Here is a 25,956-nt window from a genome sequence, read left to right on the forward strand (position 1 = left end):
TGGTCTATTAACTTATATTGCATGGTGATGTCGCCAGGCAGGCCAACGCTCCATCCCACCAAAACATGCTGAAATTTCAGGCGGTCTTTTCAAACAGCTCTTACACAAAAATGTCATTATCATAACTTTTCACAATTTCGCAGTATTATTCCAACTTCATAGTGTGGAAATATATATAAAATCACGTTTTTGACTGTACTGGGCCTTTAACAGTTTGCAATAAAAAGGTCCCTAAAGAGTGAGTGAGAGAAGATTTTATTAGTAAGATAAAACAATGTCAAAATCATAAAAAGAGCAGGGACAATGGATTTCATTCAAGGTGAGTTTATTGATCATACAGCATGCCTTGATCCTTAACAACACTTTAACTGATCCTTTCAAACAGACCAATATAGAGCTGATTAATCATAAACAGAAGTTGTCAATACAGAACTTTGAAACCAACTTATTCACTTACTAGGCCTACATGATCCAGTCCCCCCCAAAAACAGCCTCACAAGCTGTATAAGAGTGCCTTAGGGTCCCAGAGTAAGAGGACAAACTCAGACACCACAATCCCCCACTTGCCTGAAACTGGACTGATTAGAGTGTGTTTAAAAGGATGTCATACAGGGGAAGAAACAGAAATAACCACATTCACCTCATTTGTTTGTCTACCATCCAATTGATTTAAGCTGTCTACGTTCTTAATGGGAGATTTTGGTTCAAGCAGGGGGTAAACACGATGTCCGTCATCTTAGCTTTTGTTTTTAAAACAAGACTGCGGCCTGCCACACAATCTCAGCTCCATTCCACTAACATCTCCCCAGTCCTCTTGGTTTCATGACTACAGCAACCTCTAATGTTCACCTCACTGTCTGTTCACAATCACATCTCACAATCTGCTCCACCAACCATAATGACATACAAAAAGAAAACAGAAGTGAGAATAACATTGGACTGATATGGTGTCACACTCTTTAAAGCAGAAGTTTATTGAACAGCGGTTGTGCAACAGACATTTCTGAGGTACATGATGTAATTTATAGTGGATGGGGACAACTAAAGACAAATCCACGCTGTTGAAACACACTTCCCCATGTCAGATACAGTATGTGGTGAGGTGTTTGATTGGTTTAGCCATTTTGTATAAGTTTTCCAGACAATAGAACCTGGCACATACCAGATCAACTAAGCTCATCAAATCAAGCTTAGGAACCAAAATGTATTGACATTCAATGTAATTGGTACAAGCCATATACTCAGACATTTTCACATTTGTCTTTGCAATGAATGTCACATGAATCTCACATTTAGCACCACAATGAACATGGTATCACTTTAAACTGACAGAGGAAGTGGTGACTGGTTGTTGTGTCCCATCCACTAGGGTTTAAGTCCAGGTGGGAGCCTTGCATGTATGCCACCCAACAGTCAGTACATTTCACAACCGACAAACTACTGTGCTTCCTACTGTACTGTTACCCTTCCCAGGCTCCCTAAAAACTGTAGAGTTGTGAGGTATTGAGATATTATTATTTTTGTCCAGTAAACCTGAGGTATAGAGATACCGCATTTGCAGAATGTGACTGAGAAAGGAGAGCAAAATAGATCAAAATGAAAAGAAAACATGCTATCTAAGCAACCTGTACAAAGAACATTTCCAGTCGAATACTCATTTCATGTTCTTCTATTACCATCTACTTCAGTATTCTGAATGTATCTCTTAAGCGGTAAAATAATTATATTATAATACAAATGTTTATAAAATAGCAGCACACTCAAGTGACATCACAACTAAGTCATGTTATTTTTTTTTATATATAAGAATGAAACAAAATCATAGCTTTTAGCAGCGCAAAAAGACAATAATAATAACTCAAATAACTCAATACAAATATTGACACTTTATGATGTCTTCACACCACCTCCATCTCTCTTCACTTTGGAATACAGTATCTAACCCCTTACAAACACTCCACAAACTCCATTAGGTCTGGACACCCCATAAAATAAAACAAACACAACTTTAAGGAGGTGTATTTACAAATTCAAACCTAACAGTCCAAAAACTAAACAAATCATAATCTTTGCTCAGAATAGAGCTTGCAAAAAAAACAAAAAAGGCTGACATTCTTGGCAATGATGAACAGGGGCTAGTTTTGTTGAGAGGTTGAAGATGGCCTGGTTTATAAGATTTGTTTCTTGAAAACAGCCTGCTAAAACACTGAATCCTCAACTTCCCCTCATACCTACCTACCACACACATACTCACGTACACACAAACACTCAAGCACACACACACACACCAAAGCCCCCTTTAAATGTAGCATTGAGAATTTTGTGTGAGTCAAAGGAAAGCTACCTTGTGTTGGCGATGTACCCTGTTGTCAGTCTTGGAAGTGAATTTGTTGAATTCTGACGTTTGGGTAACTGATTGAACCCCATGCCAATGAAGTGACTGAAGCAGCAATCACTCGGAAGGAGAGGGGTTCACACAGAGACAGCTACACAGGGGTATCCCCATAGACAATAGGACAGGTTCTACGAGCAAAACTATCAATAAGGTAGCCTTGAATATATACCAGTTTAATTTGTTTGAAAGAAAACCTCAATTGCCCTCAGAACATGTGCAAAAATCTGATGTTATGGTAACATTTTCTTTATAGTTCCTCACCCATGTGACTTTTTTTGTTGCTGTGAAGCAGATCAAATAGAAAATTCAAGTATAACAAATATTTCATAATGTGATAACTTCTAAAACAAAATCATAAAACTGAAATCATAAAAGGTCTCTAGAATTTTTTAAATTGGCATTAATTATTTGCTAAAACACATGAAATGGTCAGATGGCCCTTTCATCTTGCACTTTTCGGAATGTTTTTAGATCGGAATGTCCTCATATCGTAAGGTGTTAGGCCTCAATGTGGGGAAACCAGCCCTACAAATAAAATCAAAGAAAAAGATCACAAGAAAACAGAAAACATCCATAGACTCCCACACCGTAACCATTTAAATTTGTCCCTTGGGGAGCATGTTTTCTAAGTGCTTTGCTGTTGAAATCATAGGAGTGTTGAAACCACTATGAGGGACTACAGATGCAATGATCACACATCTTCCCCTGCTCCAATACATTTCTCTGTCCTCTAATGAACCAATAAAGTTCATTCTCAAATAATGAGCTGGCAGCGTAAAGTCTGGTATGAATCCTAATTCGTCATCCGTGGCCTCGATCTGCCCAAAACGCAGAAATCTGATAGATATAATTTGAGGCCATTAGGCTCCTCTGCTGTATCTTTCAGCAACTCACCTACATTTCCTCCCTCTACACAGCAGCTTGCTTCTGCAGCGCAACAAACCCTTTCTACACCTGTTCACCCCCAACCCCTTCCATCCACCACAGGGATCCCTCCTCTCATCTGAGATACTAGGGTACCACTTAGAGAGGCACACACTCCTTCTTACTGACACTAAGCAGCCTGAAGCTCCTTCCATAACTCCAAAAGAACAAAACAATAACATGAAAATACAAACGCTATCTGGCAATATGTGATTGGTATGTTGGCAGTGAAAAACAAACACCTCAAAATGAAACTTCTAAACAGAGGGTCCATGGCTGACTCTTCTAGACAAAACGAAGGAGCACAGCCACCCCTCTCTTCATCCCTTTCACTGTTCCTCCACCCACTAAGTGGACTCACATCCCCAGATTTTTGTTGGCCGACAAACGCATATTAACTGAAGGCAGTGATATAACATAGATGCCCTGCAAATAATCCCTGTCTCCTGCCTGTTCCATAGTTTATCACCAGTCTAGTCTTCCCACTTAAGTGCCAAGCCATAACGCTCCAACACACACACACACGGCAATCACACCAACCCACTCACACACAGAGATGCATGCCCACACCCATACGAACAAGCAGCCTGACAAAAAGAGCTTATTGACGTCTATTACTCTTCATTCACGAACATGTTTCTTAATAATAATAATGTAATTCACTATTATATACTTGGCTGTTCCCTGGATTTGGGACCCTTCTTGTCTCTTTCTTAGCACAATACTCTGCAATTCATGCAAAGTGCTCCCCTTATCACCAACACACAGCCAAACCATGCCATATTGAGCCCTGCCATTCACGGTCAGTGTAGCCCATATGGGGCTCCTATCTCAGGCAGACCAACATGTACCAAAACAAAAAATACAAAACAAAACAGAAAAACCTTGCCCCAAATGTGATCCCATATATGCAAGCCTTGAATGGACTCACCACTACTTTTTAAAAAGCCTTATTTAGCTATTGGTTTCTTATTCAATATAACTTTATTATGATTAAACAATCAAAAACAGAACTCAAAATATGATTGGCTTCCCTTCTGTATATCTGAGGCACCATTGAGCTTTCGTGTATCAAGTCAGAGCTTTTAAAGGATATCTATTTTATATCTAAAAATAGCTTTGATTTCGTAAAATACATGGGCGCATGTTTTTGTGTTATAAAATAAAAAATCTCTACAAAAACTCTACAAAAGCCCTTTTTTCAAGGGGTAGTTTGTTTTTTGTTGTTTTTTAAAATGTTGATTTGTTGCTTATTTCGGATGCGCTACTGCTTCTTGTAGGCTCACAAGTTGATGTCGCGAACGTCTGTTGGGGTGCTTGACTGATCCAGCTCGTCCATGGTCTTACTGCTGGGGCCATGCTGGACCTGCTGCTGATGCTGCTGTTGTTGCTGCTGTCGCCCCTCGCGCAGGCTGCTCACCAAGACCCTCTCAATCTGCTCCTGACACTCCTTCAGACAGTCCTGCAACACACAACCAAACAGACATGTCCATAAATATAGGAAGAGTGCACAGTACACAAGGAGATGGAAATAAACATGTAAATAAAGTCAGACTCAGAGAAAATGACACGTGTGCATTTACATATACACATACATAAATATTACATTTTTATACACATACATAAATATTACATTTTTATACACATACATAAATATTACATTTTTATACACATACATAAATATGACATTTTTTTTACATTTACATTTGAGTCATTTAGCAGACGCTTTTATCCAGAGCAATTTACAGTTAGAGCATTCATCTTAAGATAGCGAGGTAAGACAACCACATACCATAGTAGTAAGTATAAGAAGTTATCAACAAAGGAGGGGGGGAAAATGACTGAGATGTCAGTATACATTTAATACCTTCCAAGTTACAGCCAAAGCAAACAATGGAATATTTCCTAGATTACTGGATTGATATATTGTGTCACAGCCACTTACCTGCCTGATATTTGATAAGGTTACATATCCTTTCCATAATCCATAACCCCAGCCCTGACCAATGATGTATATGGGTTTTTTTTTGGTCCCCCATATATGCGTTTATTTTTTGGTTAGAAAATACTGTAAAATCACCAGGAATTAAGCAAAAAAAATGTTTAATTGAGGAAATCTGAGATATGTGAACATGTCTCAGTGTAATCAAGGTATAAAATTATTATTTAAAAAATACAATCTCTTTTCAGGCTTAGTTGTGGTCAATTTGCAGTGTACAATTAAATGATAATGCCTGAGAAGCCAGTGTTTGGAAGATATATTGGCACGTGTGTTGGGAAACCATGCCGATATATTCTCCAAACACCGGCTTCGAGTGCATTATCATTTTTGTACAACAGGTTACCAACATATTCAAATAACGATTGAAATATTTTCATTCAAAAAAATATTTTTATGAATTTATTCATACTTTTGTATCTTTCCACAAGATGTAGTCCCAACACAAATCTAGGGTTTCTACCCAAGCCGGCTGATCGTTCTATCGTTTCAGTTGCCAGAGACACGACCCAGTCATTCAGTCTTTTTGTTCTCTATATATGGATGCGACCCAGTCGTTCTTTCTAAATGTTCCATTGCCATACTGGCTGGCAACATTCTTATCCCTTGCTTGGTAGCTAGCCAACTACGGATAACTTACTTGTCCCCCCAACCATCAGCTCCGAATCTATAGTTGCCTACCCCTGATGTATATAAACCCTGGATTTATGATGCTATGTAATGGCCAATGAGAGGCTTTGAAGCCACCGGTCGGCCATATTGGCACTACTCAGAAAAAGCAGTCCTCTATAAGGAATGAATGGAATTTTACAGTATTTTAATTAAATGTTTAAAAGAAATATATATATATCTATTTAAGTATTCATTTTTTTATATTGGGGACAGTAACATCAGAACTTTCAAAAAATTATACTTTAAGGAAAAAGTTATTTTTCAATTTTTATATATAGCTCACATAATTTAATTTAAAAGTATGCATTAAGGTGTCTGTAATATAATAAATGTGGCAAAAACAAATGTAGACATTTAACAAATTAATTTCTATAGCTTCCAAAATATTATTTTACAACGATGGGGGAGTGCCAAGATGGAGTCACGTGGCTTCAACACAGCGCCCCTGTCAGTCATCTAGTGTATATATAAATCATTGGCTCTGACGCAGACCTGCAGTTTCCTGACTGTACTGTGCTTTACTATGGGAACAGCGCCCATGCAGAATTTAGATGACCGCTACCCTGACTGCCACCCCCACATACAGAGAGCTACGGCTGAGCGGTGATTAGGACCAGGCCAAGCATTACCTCAGCCCACTAGGGCCCAGCACTGAACACCTCCCCCATCCCCCATTCACCCCCCCCCACACACACACACACCTCACCAGTAGCCTTGACAACAGTGAAAACACAGGTATAGGCCCTAGTACTGAAGCTAAGCTATGTTAATTACATCCACGTCCTGTAGGAACACAAAGGTGGTGCTTTTTTAACGAGCCAGTCTCTGCCTGTAGGGAATCCACCTGAGAGCGGGCCGATCGGGTTTCAGCATCAAAGAGAGCTGGAAGTACCTGAGAATCTTCCGGAGAAAGCAACCTCTCAACACCCCTAAGCCTCTCCATCTCAGACCTTGTATCCGCCACGATGGGGAGATGATGTAGGGGACATGAGGAGACGAAAGGAAAGGAAAGGAAAGGAAGAGAGGAGGACTGACTGATTTGTTTTTACAGGATTGGGATTTAGGAATCTGCCTCAAAGGGTGTGGGACAGAGGAAATATCCTGTAGTTCAGCCTGCTGTGGCCCCAAGATTCAGCTCTCAGGTTGGAAGTATTAGAGAGGAAGAGTTCTGATCTGACTATTAAAATATTAGTGTCCTGTAATAACTATGCTTATGGCTTAGTGCAGCCTTCTGGTGGTATACAACAGTAATGCACCCTTAGCTCTGTTGGAACAGCCGGGCGGCTGTGGGAAATAAGAAAGAGAGCCCCCAAGCCAGAAGCTTTAGTCTTGTGAGGAGGGGAACATTCCTTAGACATTTACAGCTAATTTAAACCTGATGGGCCATGGTTTGAACCTGTGTAATGGCTTCTGGGCAAGTGTTGCCTGCTGCATTGGTGAAATCAGAACAGAGGCCTATCACATGGGAATTGCTCCTTAGGAGTTGAACTGAGCAGAGTTATGAAAGGTCACTGTGTCAAAGGTCACAATATAAAAATCTCCAGGAAAAGCCTTGAAATGAATACTAAATAAAAAATGCACTACTTAGGCTAGATATATGATCCTAGCGAATCACTCTGTAAATGAATGAATTAATTACTAATTCAATCATTCAAATTCTGTATTTGGGCTCAATCGAGGACGAGCCAAATGTATCTGATAAATGGACTCACTTCATATTAAATAACTCCATATTTATTCTGTATTCTACCTATAGTGGCCCTGGATGTGGACAGATGTGAGAAGGCTGTGTGAGGGTTAGGGGGCCTAGGAATAGGGCTGGAAGAGCACTAACATGTGGAGGAGCCTAAGGGAGGGCGTCTCCCATGGTCGCTAACTGGCTGCGCTGACGTGGAGGAAACACGACCGTCGCCCAGCGTCCCAATTTTCTGCTTCAGAGGTCCCCAACTTCCCACCAACATGTGCCATGTGCTCCAAAAATCTACTCCTCTGAGATTAACTAAAGCACAAAACATGTAAAGGAACTGCCAGTGTCTTACCGCAAGAATGCAGGCCGTAACATCTTAAAAGACATTCCCCTGTACTCTGCTCTTTATAACTTCAGTTTGGATCCCATGCCAAGGCCCACAGGCTTAATTTGAGAACCTTTAATGGCTTCAATATGACTATTGAAAACACCAATATGGTTTTCAGATAGGGGTTTTGGTACTTAGATACTACGGAAGGCAGCACTTGGAATACACTGGGAATGAAGTTTGGGAATGTTGTATCCAATCCTGAGTCCCCATTCCCCCACTCTTACATCTTAAAAACTCTACCCAAATAAATAAAAATGTATTACAATTATTTTGACAATTCAATCAACAGTATGAGGAGTAACCACAAGACAAACACTGCATCCATTGTGACATCATAGAGCCTCAAGAAGGAAGTTGAGCAGACAGACAAAACCATGGAATTTTTTAACTACTGTACCACACGGCAGTGCTACTCTGTGCAGACAGCATGGTCTGTCAGTGTGTGTGCGCGTGTGTGTGAGTGTGTGTCTGCAAGTGTGCGCGTGTTCATGTGCGTCTGTGTTTAGGAGGGGGATCATGCCATACCCTGGAGGTGGTCAGAGCAACCCATGACCCCATGTACACAAGCTCAATGTGAGCTCAAATGTGATGTGTCTCTGTCTCTCTGCTTTGAGCAATGTCATGTTTGAGCATCACAAGGAGCTATACCATTCCCTTTGGCTATATTTCTGTGTTACACCCAGATTATTACACACATCATTGCTCAATAGACTAAACTTCCAGATGAAATTAGAAACAACTTTGGCTAAAAGAAGATCTCAATGTGAGTAAGGAGGGGTGGATGATGAGTGGAGGGATGCAGGAAGGGAAGAAAAGGGAGAGAGGGTCAGGGGAGGAATGAAGGGGGTGTGGAGGACAGGGGCGTGTGTGTATTTGGTGTCCTGTGAGCTACTCCGAGAGTAAAGATGAACGGGAGAGAGTGAGAGTGTAAGCTTGCCAAGCAAAGCAGACAAAAACGTGGAAACAGTCTTCTAGCCCCTTCCTCTCTTCCTGTTTCAGCCTGCTCTGTGTTATAACAGCTAAGGACCTTCTGCGCATTTAGCTTCAATGGAAGGTTTCACATTTGAGGAGCTACATTACTTTTTATGTCAATCCACTTTCTATCGTCCTACCTTTCGCTGGCAATGCTTTTGGCTTCTTGGATGTTGAGAATCAAAACAGAAGCAGCAAACAACCAACAGTAGCCCAGCAACAGAGAATCCCTTTGGTCTTACAGGAATCACAACCAATCGAAACCTCCTAGTAACAAAGTTTTAATTCTTCCTCAGCGCCAGCATCTCCCATCATGGCTTGGCCTGAAGGCTCACTGACCGGGCTGCTGTACCTGACTGACCACTCTCTGTGCCACACCAGGTGTATCTAAGGCTATATACACATTCCCCGGGGCGGCGTGAGACGGTGACTTGGCCCTATCACATGTCCTCTCTGAAAACCACACACTCTGGATACCAAATATGCCAGCGGGATGCCAGGGGTTGGTGTTGGCATCAGCAGCCGGGCTGGCAAGAGTTTACTTTACTTCATATTTTGCCTGGCCATCTCCATCCCAGCTCCGTGCCAACTCCCCAGCCGGAGCAACAAACCAAATGTGTGTATACTCTCACACTCTGTTTCATACCAAATTGACAACTGCGTTCAAACTGATATAATTGAGGTGGTTGTAGCCATTAGGTGTGGGATTGACATTAAGTGGCTGAGCTTGGAATTTTTGTAATTCATTATTACAATTTTATTAAACCTATATTTAACTAGACAACTCAGTTAAGAACAAATTCTTATTTACAATGACGGCCTCTCACACTTACCCTTCCTTTTCCAGGAAGGGTAAGTGTGAAATGACACACCAATTCCTCTTTTGCTTTTATAGCGAGAAAATAGACAGAGCAGTGCTAACCCACTGGGCACAGACGTCATTTCAACATCTAGTTTTGATTTACATTTGGTTGAGTTATCAACTAACATGAATACAATGTGAAATCAACAAAAAATGTATTTGGATTTAGATTAAAAGTTTTGTGGGAAAAAAATGACAAAATTCCCTTGTTGTTGACGACTTTTAGCAAATCCAATCAGTTTTCCATGTTGATTCAATGTCAACAGAGATTTTTCTGTTGTTGAAATGACATGGAAACAACACCGATTCAACCAGTTTTCGCCCGGTGGGAAGTAATCATCAAGCATCCTCTTCACAAAAAAATCTGCTCTGGCAGGCAAGTTTACTGTAGCAGAGGGCCTGTGCTGCTCAGGCCAGCCATTTGTTGTTTATCGGCTATGGAGCACGACGTCACACACCACACACAGGGGAGGGAGCCTCTCCAGCAGAGATGCATTGTGGGGTATGAGAGCGAGAGGGGGTAACCATCACAAGTGAGGTGGGATACTGGCTATGCTCCCCTGGTGTCCCTTTTCACACTTCAACAGCTTTCTCCCACCTCTCCTCCTCCTCTCCTATCCTCACCCACAGCGGGACAGGCTTTGTGAAGCTCGGAGTCTGTCTCTTGCTCTGTCTGGCAGTAAGTTTAGCAGGAGAGAGTCAGAACAGAGGCCAATGCAGTTCAGGCAGCCTCAGCCCCCCACCCTCATGCCCCCAGGTCTCCTCTCCCCGCCAGCCACAGCAGGGTCAACTGGCCTTACAGGTCAAAGGACTCTGGTCAGGCCAGGAAGCCCTCAGGTCACACAGTCCTGCCTCAAACGAGGAGGAATGCACATGACCAAGGAATATTAGGAAGCTACCAACAGAATGGAGGTTAGCGCCTGCCACCAGGGAATTTTAAATGACAGCACTATTACCACCCCCCTGTACACCCTCGCTCCTTCACCTACCCCACCCCTGCTCCCCTCCTGATGAAAGCCAGGTGTGGGAGCCAGCTGTGGCCCAGCCTGCCTGCCTGTGTTTGGACTGAGCTGAGCACCCCTCCACGGCACTGCTCTACCCCCAGAACCACACAGAGGGGCCGCCTGGCCTGGCTCTGCTTCCTCAGTTTGCATTTGAGCACCACATTCTGCCTGGATTAACAGATATTTTATGTCGGGGACCTGCAAGGCCCTGGGATGCTGACTGGGCTGTGGGAAACTAACCTGGATTGAAGGGGGAAATCACAGGATGATATTTCACTACCTTTGCATAGCAGCTCCACGCAAATGTTAGGTGGAATATACTGCCACAGGGCAGTAGGGAACTATGGAAGGGTTGGAAAAGAGACATTGAGCTACATTTAGATTGACAGACCCAGTCAAATGCTGTCTATCAATCGTAATCAGTGGTTGAGGTATTTCTGTATGGGCTGGTTTTTCCAGATAGGCTGACTGACTCACATACAGGCCTTGACTCAAATATTTTAAATTGACTTTACTGCAAGTGTAGGTACTCAGATATACCTAAATTAATAATGCCTCTGAGAAAGATTCTGTGTAGACGTCAACCTCTGCTCTTACTCATACTGATTAGGCTGAGAAAATAACCAGAAAAAAACATTTGAAGGAGTTCTCTCTCAAGTCAGAATTGACCAGAAAGACAGGTCACTCACCACTTCTGTGTTTGTGATTTTGGCCAGCAGGTCTGTAAGACTGTCCCCCCACTGAGACTGGTCACCCGAGTCCAGCTGAAGCCCACAGATAGCCGCTCCAACACTGCCCGTGGCGATCATCGATGGGGGGTACATCGCGAAATTGAAGTCTGTGGGAGGACAAAAAACATGCTGAAGTAATATGACTTTCTAAGACTACATGGCTGTAATGGAGGACACACTTGTCTGTCTGATCAAAAACAGTTATGAGGGCAGTAAAACTGATTTTAAAAAAGGTACCCAGCAATAAAGCTATAAAACATGTCAATTTTATTGAGCGCATATATATATATATATAACATTACACTTACCAAATTATCCAGAGATATACACCACAAACACTCCAGGTGAGCCAGCAAAGGCCACAAACATTTAGTGAGTGAGATGTGAATAGTTTTCTTAAGTTCACAATTGACACAATAGGGGTACAGACAGACATGTTCCCCCTAGAGACAATCTGATAGGCTAATCTGGTGGTCATAAATAATCGCCTTTAGCACTGGCTCCCACTAATGACCAGGACCCTGGGTAATGAGGGTTCACTTGGCTTGTAAAGGAGCTGAAAGCAAACCCTTCCACCCCGCTGCCCCTCTACCCCCCTGTCCCAGTCAACCTCCCAGTCTGGCCCCTTTTCTTCCAGCTCCTGAGTAAACCATGTGCTGTCTGAAAAAAGCCCCATAGCGCTTGGAAAGGGTGGAATAAAGAGCCACAGTCCCTCTGCCAATGATCACTGCTGTAGGTCCTTTTCCACGTGTGGTCGCAGGCGTGCGTCTCAAAGACCAATAACCATGTTAGCTCCCCTCACTGTCATTCATAATGCAAATAAGATAGCTTGTGAACAGGCCACTGGCCACCAGGAAGGCCACTGGCAGAGAGGGAGAGGAAAAGATTTTAAAAACTCCTAGGTTAAGACTCCTTCTGGGTTGTTACATGAAAAGAGTGCCTTTTGCATCCCTTTGATATTTTAAGTAGAAATGGTGCACCAATATTGCATTTTAAACGCCTGTTATATTAAACAAAGATTCCTTTAAAGTGGAACTGACAGCATTTTAGCAACATGAAAGATTATTCAAATCTGTTCATATACCCTGGAAGACTAACACTTTTTGAAAATATTTTCTGACAAGTGACCACTTAGATATGGTCATTTTCACATTTTCATCAATTCTTAGAATGTTTTGCAATTACGTATAGGTAAGGCATTTGTGAAAATACTATAGCAATATAGAGTGGGAAAGTAACCATGCGTTTGGACAATTAATAGACACTGCAGTAAATAAAACCTAATAAAAACATCTGTCTCGTCCTGGACTGGAGTCGACGCAGATCGCTGCGCCATAGCCAATCAAAGATACACTCTTAGAAAAAAGGGATCCAAAAGGGTTCTTTGGCTGTCCTCGTAGGAGAACCCTTTTGGGTTCCATGTAGAACCCTCTGTGGAAAGGGTTTTTACATGGAACAGAAAAGGGTTCTTTCTACCTGGAACCAAAAAGGGTTCTTTAAAAGGGTGTCCAATGGGGAGAGCCGAAGAACACTTTTTTTTTTTTTTTTTTTTTTTACAAGAGTGTACAAACAACCATGAAAAGGTATGCACATCAACAACAAGATCAACAACTAATGCTAGCCAGAGCAAGATGATCTAACGGAACATTAGATAAACCCTCTCAAACTTTTTCAGCTAGTTGGCCATCAAAATTGCACTGATAAATGATAGGGAATAGTAACTTCATTGCCCTTACAGAGCTGGTTAGGCTGTTTGCATGTTATCTAGAGTGTTCGTGACTAACTATTACTTTTTTGCCTTGGTTTACTAAGACTGGTCCTATTCAGCAGGTGTTGCATGTTCATGAAGTAATTTTGTGCTCTGGCACACTCAGACGAGAGTGCTCTGAAATCAGAGTAGATAGCCTGAGCGAATTTGCAAATGCAAGAGATATGCTAACTGGATAACAGTCGTTCAAGTTCAGCATAGCTGCTGAACCTTTCTTGCTAGCTAACCAAATGACACTTGCGTCTCTAGCTGTGTAGCCACCAAAAAAAGTAAGTTACTCACCTACTCCTCCAATGACATGATATCCTCCTAGCAGCTATCTAGCTAACGTTAGGCTTTGTACTTTTAGCTTGCCCCCTAAATAAATACGCTAGCCTACTAGCAATGTTATGACTGACTTGTGATCATTGACCTTGCTAGTTTGACATTACATTATTTATCTCATATGTATACATATATACTGTACTCTATATCATCTACTGCATCTTTATGTAATACATGTATCACTAGCCACTTTAAACTATGCCACTTTGTTTACATACTCATCTCATATGTATATACTGTACTCGATACCATCTACTGCATCTTGCCTATGCCGCTCTGTACCATCACTCATTCATATATCTTTATGTACATATTCTTTATCCCTTTACACTTATGTGTATAAGGTAGTAGTTTTGGAATTGTTAGCTAGATTACTCGTTGGTTATTACTGCATTGTTGGAACTAGAAGCACAAGCATTTCGCTACACTCGCATTAACATCTGCTAACCATGTGTATGTGACAAATAAAATTTGATTTGATTTGAATGTATTGACATTCCTAGCCTTCATTACATTCGTCCGTTTTTGTAAAAAATATTGTGTAATTGAAACTGAAACAAATGTATTGGTGAATTATATGAATCATGCATTGAACAGCATCTATCTATTCTGACAACAATGCCTTAATGAACGTTATGGAATGTTGAGTCAACCGATTTTAAAACCTCTTATAAAGTTAGTTTTGTATAAACTGGGAGTTTGATATTGTTGACTGATATGAATGCCTGTTTCCAAGTTGTTAGATGCTATTTCCATTTTAATATAGACCACATGGAGAATTCAATAAATCAGATGTTTTATATAAATAAAGACTTTCTAAAGTCCAACAATTGTTCCTTTTGACATGGCTCTCTGTGCACTCTCTGTGCACTCTGTGCACTCTCTGTGCACTCTAGGAAGATTTCAACCCACTTTACTCCAGAATGTCTCCAAGTTTTCACCATCATTGTAAAGCCCTAGTTATTTTGTTGCTTTGACAAAGTTATTTCTGAAGATTATTATTTATTTCATGTGATTAGTGATTAATATACGTCTGTCCCTCATTTTAAGGTCAACCCAGTTATGTGAACTGAATTCTCATTTTAAATTGGTTAAACTATTCCTTTTTTTCATTCAAAAGAAAAATGTAACATCTAATAGTGAAATCACAGCGTAAAAGCAGTTGAGCTGGCCATTTTCTGGTGTTTTGTGGTAAAGCACAACACGTCAACCCCGTTACCCATATATAGGCTAGAAATGTTTTAACAATTAACATTTTCCTGTGAAGCTTGGGTTCAATTTTCACTCCCTGTTGCACAAGAAGCTTTCATTCCCCATGTAACAAGGGGATTAATGGCTGATTTAAGATTAAATCGTCAACCCTGTTGCAGCCAACCCTGTTACTTTAACAGCCACTTACTATAGTAATTTTCTGAGATGGGAAAACTTGTTTTTTTTATGATGATGAATGTGTGCTCTTTATGGCAGAATGTAAATATTAGGTGAAATCAACCGTTGTTTCTTTTACCAAGTTACACTTCTCAGAAGTCCCCGAATTGCTTAAACAACTGTTCTACTCCTTTAATTTCTCTGTCTGCTCTCTGCCCCCCTTTCCCACAGTTTCAATACCTTCTCCCTATTGCTCCACTCACTCTGTCTCTCTCACTAATCTTTTACCGTATTTTTTTATATATATCTTTTTTTTTAGAAACAAGCTCCTCTGAATGGCCCAGATGCCCAGCTCTTTGTTGCAGCCAGTGATTTGTATTTGCGACAATTTTTTGTGTGCATATTAATTGGGTGCAGCCAGTAGCTGAGAGAGGATAAGCAGGAGAGTGTGGCTCCATTGTCTGAAGTCATCACCTCATTTCACCCAATTGAGAGACCCGGCAACAGACCATCTCTGCTGATACCAATTCAATCCGACAACTGTACAAAGAGCAGTAGAGGGGGGACTGTGGTTCTGGGGAGAGTAGGGACAAGGGGGCGAGTAGGGACAAGGGGGAGAGTAGTGGGTGGGGGCATCGCTCTGCTGCACATCGCTCTCTAGTCTGTGTCCAGACCCTTGTGAGTTTTTGGAAGAAGAAAAGAGTCGGTCTCCCTCCCACGTCCTCACACCTCCATCCACAGCTATTCCTCTGTAGCTGGGCCACCTTTGGGCTTGAGGAGTGGACAGAGCCATAGAGAAACAGCCGATGCATTAACATATTGCCATATTCAATAGCAAAAGCAAACTGTGTGTGTGTGCAATGGCTCTGAAGGGGAGTTTCTCTTTTTCTCTCTCCAAATCAAAGAGGTAGGTCCTTTGAGAGCTGCTGGAGCAGCCCCTCGCTGCCTTTTTAACATGCAGAGCCAGAAGCTTTCTCATCTTGTGGCTCAGTGTTGACAAATAAATGAACTTATTATACACCCCTGTGTTAGCTGCTGGTCGACTGCCATGGGCTGATTTATTAATGACAACCTCCACAAAACAAGAAAGAGGGCACAGAGCCCTGAGCACCACATCAGCACTTTACCAGCACAGCTTTTTATAGTGAAAAAGGGACAAAGACATATATGTACACACACACACACACACACACACACACACACACACACACACGCGCGCACGGAGCCTAAGTGGAGCAGTGGGCAGCAAGCTGAATTTTGGCCCCGGAGGACAAGACAGGTCTGTTGCAGAACAAGGGTCATCGACGGAGGCTGCCACTCTGGGGCTGGTGGGCCAATGGTGAGTGCTGTGTATGGGGGGGAAGAATGGCTGTATTTCAGGCTAGCCTAATTGATATTCATGCTGAGGATAAAATGTGTATGTAGCTGAGTGGGGACGCCTGCGATGGAAAGCTCACTGTGAGTAGCGGCTGACTGGCCCTGCCTGCAGGCCTCTCACCCCCTTCAATGCCCCCCCATCCCCTCCAGAGCATCCATCCCCAGGCCTCCACTCCACTCTGCTCACCCAGCCTGCCTGCCATGCTCACCAGGGCCAACTCCTGGGTGGGTGAGATGCACTGTATACACATTAAACTTGTAAATTTATAAAAGCTGGAAACTTGAGTTTTTTTCTTGTGCAATAAATCAATAGACTGTTCTATACAGATGCAAAGTTTGTGTTTTTTACTGGGTTCCATTTTGAGGACCTGGGCCCTGTTGATTGATTAAGGTCATAGACAAACATCATTTTGAGACTGGCATTATGCTGTTTCTCACCACTAATGGAGTGGACCGGGTAGTCAAAAAACAACATTTACAGACGTAGCTTACAGTCTGGCTAAACCGCTCTCGGTCAGAGAGGAGAGGCACTACAAACAACTGTGAACCTCCTGACTTTTATTGCAGTATGTCTTACTACTGTTGCATAGAAAGTGAGAGTTAATTTTCTAGGAAAGAATCATCTGACATTCTTATCTTGGCAGGTTTCATAACTTTGCTTATTCCATAAGAACACATCTACTCAAATTTTTTTTAAAGAAATTTTGTTTGGGTCACCGCGGCACAGCCTCAAAGGCACATTGATTTGCCAGAAACAAAAACAGGAATCCTCCTTAACGGTTGGATCCTGTAACAACTTGCTTCAGTGTTGCACCACCGAGACCCAGAGACTTGAGCAACAGCACTCAGGCCTGGCGTGGGAGGAAGCAGACCCCTCTGAACTGGAAGAACATGAATTGGCAGCTTTCGTTTGGAGCCCAGTTACAATCCCTCATCCATGACTTTCTGTAGTTGAGTTTCGTTTCCAGACAGTATTCGACCGATAAAATTGTATAAACAGCTGAGGAATAGCCGACCGACGCATCTTTACCTAGAAACTCCAGCTGTGCTCGGGAAGACTTCTTGTGTTATGAGAACATCATTCATGTCAAACTCAAAACCCACCAGCTGCTAACATTTACTTTACTTCCAAACCCCAGATGTTATTTTCAGTGGTTAATCTGTGCCCTTAGAAAATCACTTCCTGTTAGGACAACGCAACATCCACACATTCATTGTTTGGCTTTATGGTGGCAGGGTAGCCTAGTGGTTAGAGCTTTGGACTAGTAATCGGAAGGTTGCAAGTTCAAATCTCCGAGCTGACAAGGTACAAATCTGTTGTTCTGCCCCTGAACAGGCAGTTAACCCACTGTTCCTAGGCTGTCATTGAAAATAAGAATTTGTTCTTAACTGACTTGCCTGGTTAAATAAAGGTAAAAAAATGTTTTTAAATGGTGGATGTTAAAAAGGCCGGCCCTTACGGTACACTTTGACCAGAAGTGGTGCCGCCGCTTGACATCACTACAACTCCAAGAGATTAGCAGCCGCGTGGGTGTGAATCTATTCAAGTAAATAATTAAATACATTTTGAAAATTAAAAACAAAACAATGTATTAGCTAGCTACAGGAGGCCACAGTGTGTAGGCTAATGAACTGATCGTTAGCTAGCTAACCAACTTGACATACTACAGCTAGTTAACTTCATATTAGCTTGTTATCATGGTGTAAGCCTATTTATCATTGTAAATTAAAAACTTGTGCTCCAAATGTGTTTGTAGATAACAGCAATGGAAGAGGGTGAAAGGATTTTCTGCTCCAGCTTTCAGAAAAGGGAGTAGGTATACTAGTTAGATAGGGCAGGTTGTGCGATGACATTATGCAAATATCTCTAGTTTTAATCCCTAGACAGGAATCTATGAAGGCAGAAAGAGATAATAGTCAGGGCTATCGAATTGTAATACAATTATGCCTGTTTCTGTGTGATGTCTGTCCTCAGATAAGGAGAGCTGTGAAAGCTTGTCTGCAGATGATGTCCCAGTGAATGTCCCAAGAGACTACTGGCACATCCTTGTATGTCATGGGCTGAATGTGTACTTTTGTTAACAAATGTTGTATACAACAATTCAGTTAAAAAGTCACACAAATTATAGGCTACAAACATATTACAACTGTAGCAGGCCAATCCTTCTTCTGCAGGTACACTGTATGCTGGGTGTGCAAACTTCTGTTACAGCCCGGCACTAACACACCTGATTAAACTAATAAAACCTAATGAATTGATAATAATGTGTATTATTGCTGGGCTGAAATAGAAGCCTGCTCACCCAGTTGATCAGGGAGTAGAGCAAGGTTGGCCAACTCTGGTATGGACATTTTGGTTCACCTGAAATTATGCTTTTGTTATAATAGCCTACTTACTAAGATGTCTAACATTTACAAAAGTTAGATTATTTGTACATTTTGAAATTATATTTTGATTCACTCAATGTTGATTCATGGAAGTGAAGTGTTTAAACTTGTTTAAAACATTATTCAAGATGAACTAGTGTCAATGTTCATTCATCACAGATCACAATTCTGCAATAAAAAAAAGGTATGAAGGGGATGTCTCTAATTTGTGTTTCTATGTTGCTTTCTCAAATGAACATTACATTCTTGTCCAGTTGTGAGCCCTCTAATTTAAAATGGTACCAGTAGATAATGTATATGAGGCTAACCATAAGACAGATTTTCTACCACATTATTCTGACATGAAATTGTTCAGTGCAAATCCAACCCTTCCATTTTAGGTATATTTTAGATACTGTAAATGAAAATACAGAGCTGGCAGTTTGTAGGCTAGTTAAAACTAAACAAGTAAACTAAATGTGGAGTGTTGTAATTCTACCTTGTTTATTTGCTGAGAATGATTTTGAAATACAGAGACAAAATCAGAATGTCAATGGGATGGAGGAGGATCGCAGAGATGTTGGTGTTGATGGTGGGTAGAGAGCTTTGCACAACAATGTTTGCAAGTCAAAGCCACAATTTCCTTTTCCCAAAGTACCCATTCATGTGCATTTAGGTGGATTTTACAGGAAGTGAGCTATAATCATCATTGTCATGACACCAGTATAATTAAAGAGCCATAAGCTATACTATATGAGAATCATAATGTTAAGATACCATAATCCAATTGGTAGCATATTACGTGGGACATTCATGCTTAGTGTATCATTTACAATGTTATGTGTGCTACTGGTGATTTCTAACCTTTGGTAGGCACATTTCACAATACAATTTACTCAACACATTTACAAAATGGTGGCTTTGATCACAGTTTTGAAGTTTGGGTTGCTTAATGTTCATAGCTAGCTAGCAGCACAAGCACACATCGTTGGGCAAATCTCTCTTCACCTACCATTAACACCAACAATTCACTACAATCCTCCATGCCATTGACCTTATTTTGTCTCTGTATTCTAGCAAAGTAAAATCATATAGAATTGGAAAAACAGACAGCGATGATTGGCTTTCCTACACCTTTTTTGGTTGTACTTGCCCGGAACTAATGACAGACGTAACAGTGTTTCATGAAAGGAAGATTTTCCTCACATGATTGGTTAACGGCAGTGGTGGCCGCATGCAATTTGCATAAAGTAGAGCAGAGCCTTTTCTATAGCTCCGCTCACCTTCCCACAATCCTCTGCACATTGCTCCACGTGCTCCCATTGAAAAGGAATGGGGTGGAACTTCGTCTGGTGAATTGGGAAGTGGTGGAAACACTACCTTAGTCTGCAGTTTCAGCACCCCTGAACAAGGAGTTTGTTGTACTTACCCAACACCCCTTGTTTTCTTATTAGTGATAGCTACAAGCCCCCCCACTTGTATCAGCCAATCATAGTTTGCCGAAGCCCTGTGTACCTCACTAAACCCCGCTCCTGCCGTCAGAGTGAGACAGTGGTCAGAAGAGAATTAACTGTTTCTTAAAAGCATATGTATTTGACCTGTGTTTAGTGCGTGCATCTAAGTGTAAGTACTGTGACATGTCACGCTAGCCCATTATGTTGTCTACCACATGCAGTGGCCACCCGTCATTCAGGGCAAAGCCTATAGCGCTCTGCTAGTGCCCTGTTCTACATGGCCCTCCCGGATCAGCCTGGAGTATTTTTCAGTGGAAGTCTGGCCGCCCCCAGGTTTTCTGATGTGGTGTTGATTACCACAGTGAGGTGAGGCTAGTTCAGGACATACCATTCTATGACACACCGTGTATCACATTCCTGTGTGCACACTGTGAGGAAGCTTCCTCTAGCCTCATGGATGGATGCTGCAGATTAATCAGACATCAATGGAGTTGGAGCGGGCGGAGAGAGGAGGTTCATTAGTTGGAAGAGGAGGAGGAGGAATAATTTGTTGGAAGCTCTGACTAATCAGATCAGAAGCTCTCTTTTTCAACAAACACGGGTATAGAATTAAAGACCTACGCCATGCAGTCCCAGTGGATTCTGATTCCCACCTCTAGTAAAGTAGTCAGATGGAGCTGATTATTAGACAGGTTCAGACCTATCTGCTTCGTTCCCCAACTAGTGATGCGCGGGTTGACTCATAACCCGCAGTCCCCACGGTTATATCCATGTGGATGAAGGGCAAGTGGGTGAAGGGCGGGTTGAATACAGAGAAAACAATACCTTAAAAAAAGCCATGAATGTCATTCTTGTGGAATTTATATCAATAGGCTACATTGAGGTTCTTTTTCATTATTTTAGGCTGTCTGGCATTAGTGCATAAGCTTAAGATTTAGCGCCGAAAAGCCTGCACGGAACAGGCAGATAAAGTTCCCATCAATCCACAGAGGCAAAAATAACAATGTCGGAAATGCTGTGAAAGGAGGGTTGAAAATAAATGTTTGGGTTTTCCCATTTGGTGAAGTGGTAAAAGAGGATGATAGCAGAGCCGGCTATGTTATGTGTGATGATTGTGAGGAGCTTTGCAAATTTGACAGTCACAAAACCGGGACCTCAAATAGGACTATGGCATGTCAAGGGAACTGTAACCTACTGTTCAGATGGGTTAAATGGAGAATGAAATCTGGACACTGACTGTAGGTCTATAACCTCTCACATAGCCTTAATATTAACTCCAAAATACACTAAATGTGGGCAAAATTTTGACCTGGGTACTGGTGTGGAGAAATATGATTTTTCTTTCAGCCTCTTGAGAATTTGAATGCTCAGTTAGTACCTCTGTGGTATTTATCTTTATCAGCATCATAAAACTGATAGTATTTCAACCACATAAAATATGCATCCAAGCCGAACTGAAAACTTACCAGAAACATGTTGGGTTGTTTTCAAAGCTTTATATTTCCTTAAAAAGGTAAAGGCTAGGTAAAGTCCCCCCTTATCTCAGCTCGCTGGTCACCATAGCATCACCCACCTGTAGCACGCGCTCCAGCGGGTATATCACTGGTCACCCCCAAAACCAATTCTTTCTTTGGCCGCCTCTCCTTCCAGTTCTCTGCTGCCAATGACTGGAACGAACTACAAAAATCTTTATATTTCTCCCTCTCAAGTGTTCCACAGGGATGCTGGCCCATATTGACTCCAATGCTTCCCACAGTTGTGTCAAGTTGGCTGGATGTCCTTTGGGTGGTGGACCATTCTTGATACACACAAGAAACTGTTGAGCATGAAAAACCCAGCAGCATTGCAGTTCTTGACACAAACTGGTGCACCTGGCACCTATACCACGTGCAAAGCTACTTAAATATTTTGTCTTGCCCATTCACCCTCTGAATGGCACACATACACAAATCCATGTCTCAATTGTCTCAAGACTTAAAAATAATTATTTAACCTGTCTCCTCCCCTTCATCTACACAGATTGAAGTGGATTTAACAAGTGACATCAATAAGGGATCATAGCTTTCACCTGGATTCACCTGATCTTTGTACACTCAGTGTATAATGACAGAAGAGAAGCTGCATGTATCTAATTATAGACAAGGGGACTAAGAAATAGCCTACCAAAATGTCAGAAATTATAAGCAGAAACATATCTAAATCAGGCAATAAAAAAATCCTGCACCCTCACTCAAAAAATCATTCCACCGTCTTTGACTGTAGCCTATAGAAAATGTTTTCATTTTTGTGGGTTTGGGTCGGGTGTGGGCCTCAGATTTTCACTTCATCACATTATCAGAAGTCGCTTTATCACAAGTCGGGCAGTTGCGGATTGGTTATTAGGAATTGCGGGCTGGTGCGGGTGAACCAACAGCTGACCCGCGCACCACTATCCCCAACCCCTCCTTTACCTCTATTGAAAGAATGGGACAGGAGACCAGGGGGAAACAAGTGGACAAGAAGTGCTTGGTGTCTCTGTGGAAGAAGGAGGCCATAATCTCCCTTAATGGGCTTGTTTCTCCACCATTATCCTGTAGGCTTCCCTGGGGAGACGTTGGTGATTCCTATGGAGTGCCCCCGCTGTGCTGACCCTTACATGCCTCTGCATATGAAATGTAGAGCCGGCTCTTTGTCTCCTTTCTCCCAGCCTGTAGCCGAGCCCTAGACCATTTGCATAGTGCTGAATGGACCCTCCCTCATTATTAATTAATACTAAACCAGCCTGCGCCTCCCGGCCCACAGCCACCTGACCAAATCCCCACAGAGTGCCTTGAACAGAACTTTTCCATCAAAAGAGAGGAACCATTAAAAATTAGAGCCTTTTTTTCTCTCCACCTCTCCTCTCTCAAATACAGAAGGGTTGGTTTATGCACATTTTCCAAGAAGAGGGGGTAGAGGTGGGGGTGAGTTGAATCACTTCTATGCATGAAATACTGAGACCCCAGGAGATCTGTTGTCAACTGTCTTGCAAATAGCAAAGCCCTAGAAACTTCCTCCTCCAGCTTCACCTTCTAAGTATGTCTGGAGGGAGATTCTCAGGGAGGAATCTCACAAGATAGTTGAGTTGATTTATGGCTGGGAACATTGCACATAATGGGTTTTGAATTCCCAGAGATCTTCAGATGCACCAAATTGTTCAACATGCTCTTTGCCTACATATGAATCTGAAATCTGAGGAGTATGAAGACAAAATAGCCTGCTGTTAATCTTAGTTATCTGCAACAAGGTTTCCTTCTACAAGACATCAGGAAGACATCTTCCTTCACAAGACTCATAAATGTATATCCACTGCCTCACTGAAGCAATTTTGGACCAAGTGCACTGGGAGCCTTGTGCAATGTTGCTTTGGGAATAGGTCTGATCACTGACACAGTCGTTCCCTTACATTCATCTCTCCAATGGCACAGAACATAAAGGAGAGCATGAAGAGAGAGCGAAAAAGAGAGAAAGAAAAAGAGAGAGGCACAGAGAGACAAATGGAGAACAATGGGGCCAGTTCCCATGGAGACCATCAATGTGCTCCATCTTTCACAACATACAATATCAATTGCACAATCAGAAAAGGGATTCTACATCAAAAGTGGCAATGTTTAGAGACCTGTCACCGTAACTCCCTTCCATCCATCCATACACACACTCCTCTACCACCACATGGATCTCACCCATAAGGGAGTGTAGGGGGCATTCCTGTGGGGCCAGAGGTGGGACCCCGGGGTGGAGTCCAGAGGAGCCAGGGAGGGAGAGGGGGGCCTTGCTGCAGCTCTGGATCCCATTACCCCCCATACTGCTGGGATGTGTGCTGGGAGAACCTGCCCCACAAACACACCCTGAACATGGGAAAGTCATCATGCCCTCAAGCAGTAGGGAGGCGTAAGAGAGAGAAACGGACAGATATGAAAACATGACAGGCCTCACTATGCGGGACTGCAGGAACAATATACTCCTCCTTATCTCTTTCTTTCTTTCTTTGCTCTCACCCTCCTCCAGATTTTCAGATCATATTTAGAGAATCTCCTCTCACAACTTGATGTTTGATCTTGAAGAAACAATCCACCCTGGAGAGCAGAGGGGACAATGCCCAGTCCCACCCCCATCAGGTCCTCCCTTGGTCCCAGAGCACACAAGAACACAGGAATGTCCTTTAAACCAGGCTGCTGTCCTTTGAAGTGTCACTCTATTCTCTGATAGCCACTGATATGTCTCCAGAACATGACCGTACCAGCCGCCACAGCTGGGGGAAACATGATGGACGTGAACATGAGACTCTCACAGAGACACATCCTTCCATGACACATGCTTTTCTAAGCCCCACATATTTTCACATTGAGGTAATCCATCTCACTTAAGTGAAATGACACCACATTGATGGGGGGCCCACAAAGCTACCTGAATGGGGTCTCCGCCAGTCATTGTTGCTCAGAAAGGATATTTTGATTTTGTGTCGAAAGAAGGGGAGACAAGGATATTTTGCAACTATGTTGACGCAAGACATCAGCACCTAATTGACTTGGCAGCACATCCATTATCGTTTTGACTTACAAAATCTGGCATGGGAGCCAAAAGTGATACCAGATGGCAACCCACATTGGCTCATCTTTTGATGACATAAATATCCACCAGTGAGACTTTAGTATCAATAAAGGATGCAACATACCCGTGGCGCAGAGGGCGATGAAGGTCTGCACATGTTTACGTATCAGCGCCAGCTTGTCCTCGGGCAACGGCAGCTTCCTCACGATGTGTTCGATGAAGTCGTTTGGTGTGACAGCCGCCAGGTTCCACTTCAACTTCCCCAACACCACCAGCTCCCACTCCTGAAACAGAAAGCGAGAGAAAGAGAGAGAAATAGAGCAAGAGAGAGCGAGAGAGCAAAAGAGAAGGCAAAAGAGAGAGAGGAGAGAGCGAGAGAGACTGTTTTAGGATGAGAGCGGCAACAAGGCTAAACATACTGTATATACATGGCACCAGCCTAGCTGAGACTGAGCCAGGTTGGATGGGGGAGGTGGGAGGAGATAGGGACTCTAAAACTAGCTCTCACTAACATGCTCAAGCCAACAGAGGCAATGAATAGGTTCCTATATGGTTGATCATTTGGTCAACCATCTATTTAGATTTTTTTTTCAATTTGTATAATACATTTACATTTAATAATTTAGCACATGCTCTTATCCACAGCAACTTACAGTTAGTGCATTCATCTTAAGATAGCTAGGTGGGACAACCACATATCACAGCAAGTACTTTTTTCCTCAATAAAGTGGCTGTCAGCAAAGTCAGCTAGTAAGAGGAAAATGAATCAAGTGCGTGTGTTAGTTCACAAAATGCTTATTTATTTAGGGGGCTGTGCGATTATCTAAAATAGAGGGCAGGGTTTCAGATGTTTTTGGGAGATAGACAGGCAGGGACTCTGCTGTCCTTCAGGGGGAAGCTGGTTCCATCATCGGGGTACCAGGACAGAGAAGCTGCCCTTTGGCAGGGGTGGTAGAGCCAGGAGACAAGAGGTGGCAGAACGGAGTACTCGGGTAGACAGGGGCAATTTCTCTTGCTGCTCCATAGGCAGCAAGAAGTACCATGGTCTTATACACAGTATCAATTATACAAGTACAAATGCAAGACAAAATG

The 25,956-nt window shown here is 42.3% G+C and overlaps 1 protein-coding gene across 3 annotated transcripts in view; it reads right to left on the bottom strand.

Moving 5' to 3' along the window:
- Positions 1-308: 308 nt before the first annotated feature.
- Positions 309-25,956, bottom strand: part of ccnd2a (cyclin D2, a) — a 280,715-nt gene continuing 255,067 nt past the window's right edge. For all 3 annotated transcript variants that reach the window (XM_024379920.2, XM_024379921.2, XM_024379919.2), the window contains 3 exons: positions 24,989-25,148; positions 11,596-11,744; positions 309-4,781 (listed from right to left, as the gene is read on the bottom strand). In XM_024379920.2, coding sequence (XP_024235688.1) covers positions 4,602-4,781; positions 11,596-11,744; positions 24,989-25,148 — 489 coding nt within the window. In that variant the 3' untranslated portion in view covers positions 309-4,601. The remainder of the gene's footprint in view (positions 4,782-11,595; positions 11,745-24,988; positions 25,149-25,956) is intronic.

Source organism: Oncorhynchus tshawytscha, linkage group LG19 (assembly GCF_018296145.1).
Source record: "Oncorhynchus tshawytscha isolate Ot180627B linkage group LG19, Otsh_v2.0, whole genome shotgun sequence".
NCBI lineage: Eukaryota > Metazoa > Chordata > Actinopteri > Salmoniformes > Salmonidae > Oncorhynchus > Oncorhynchus tshawytscha.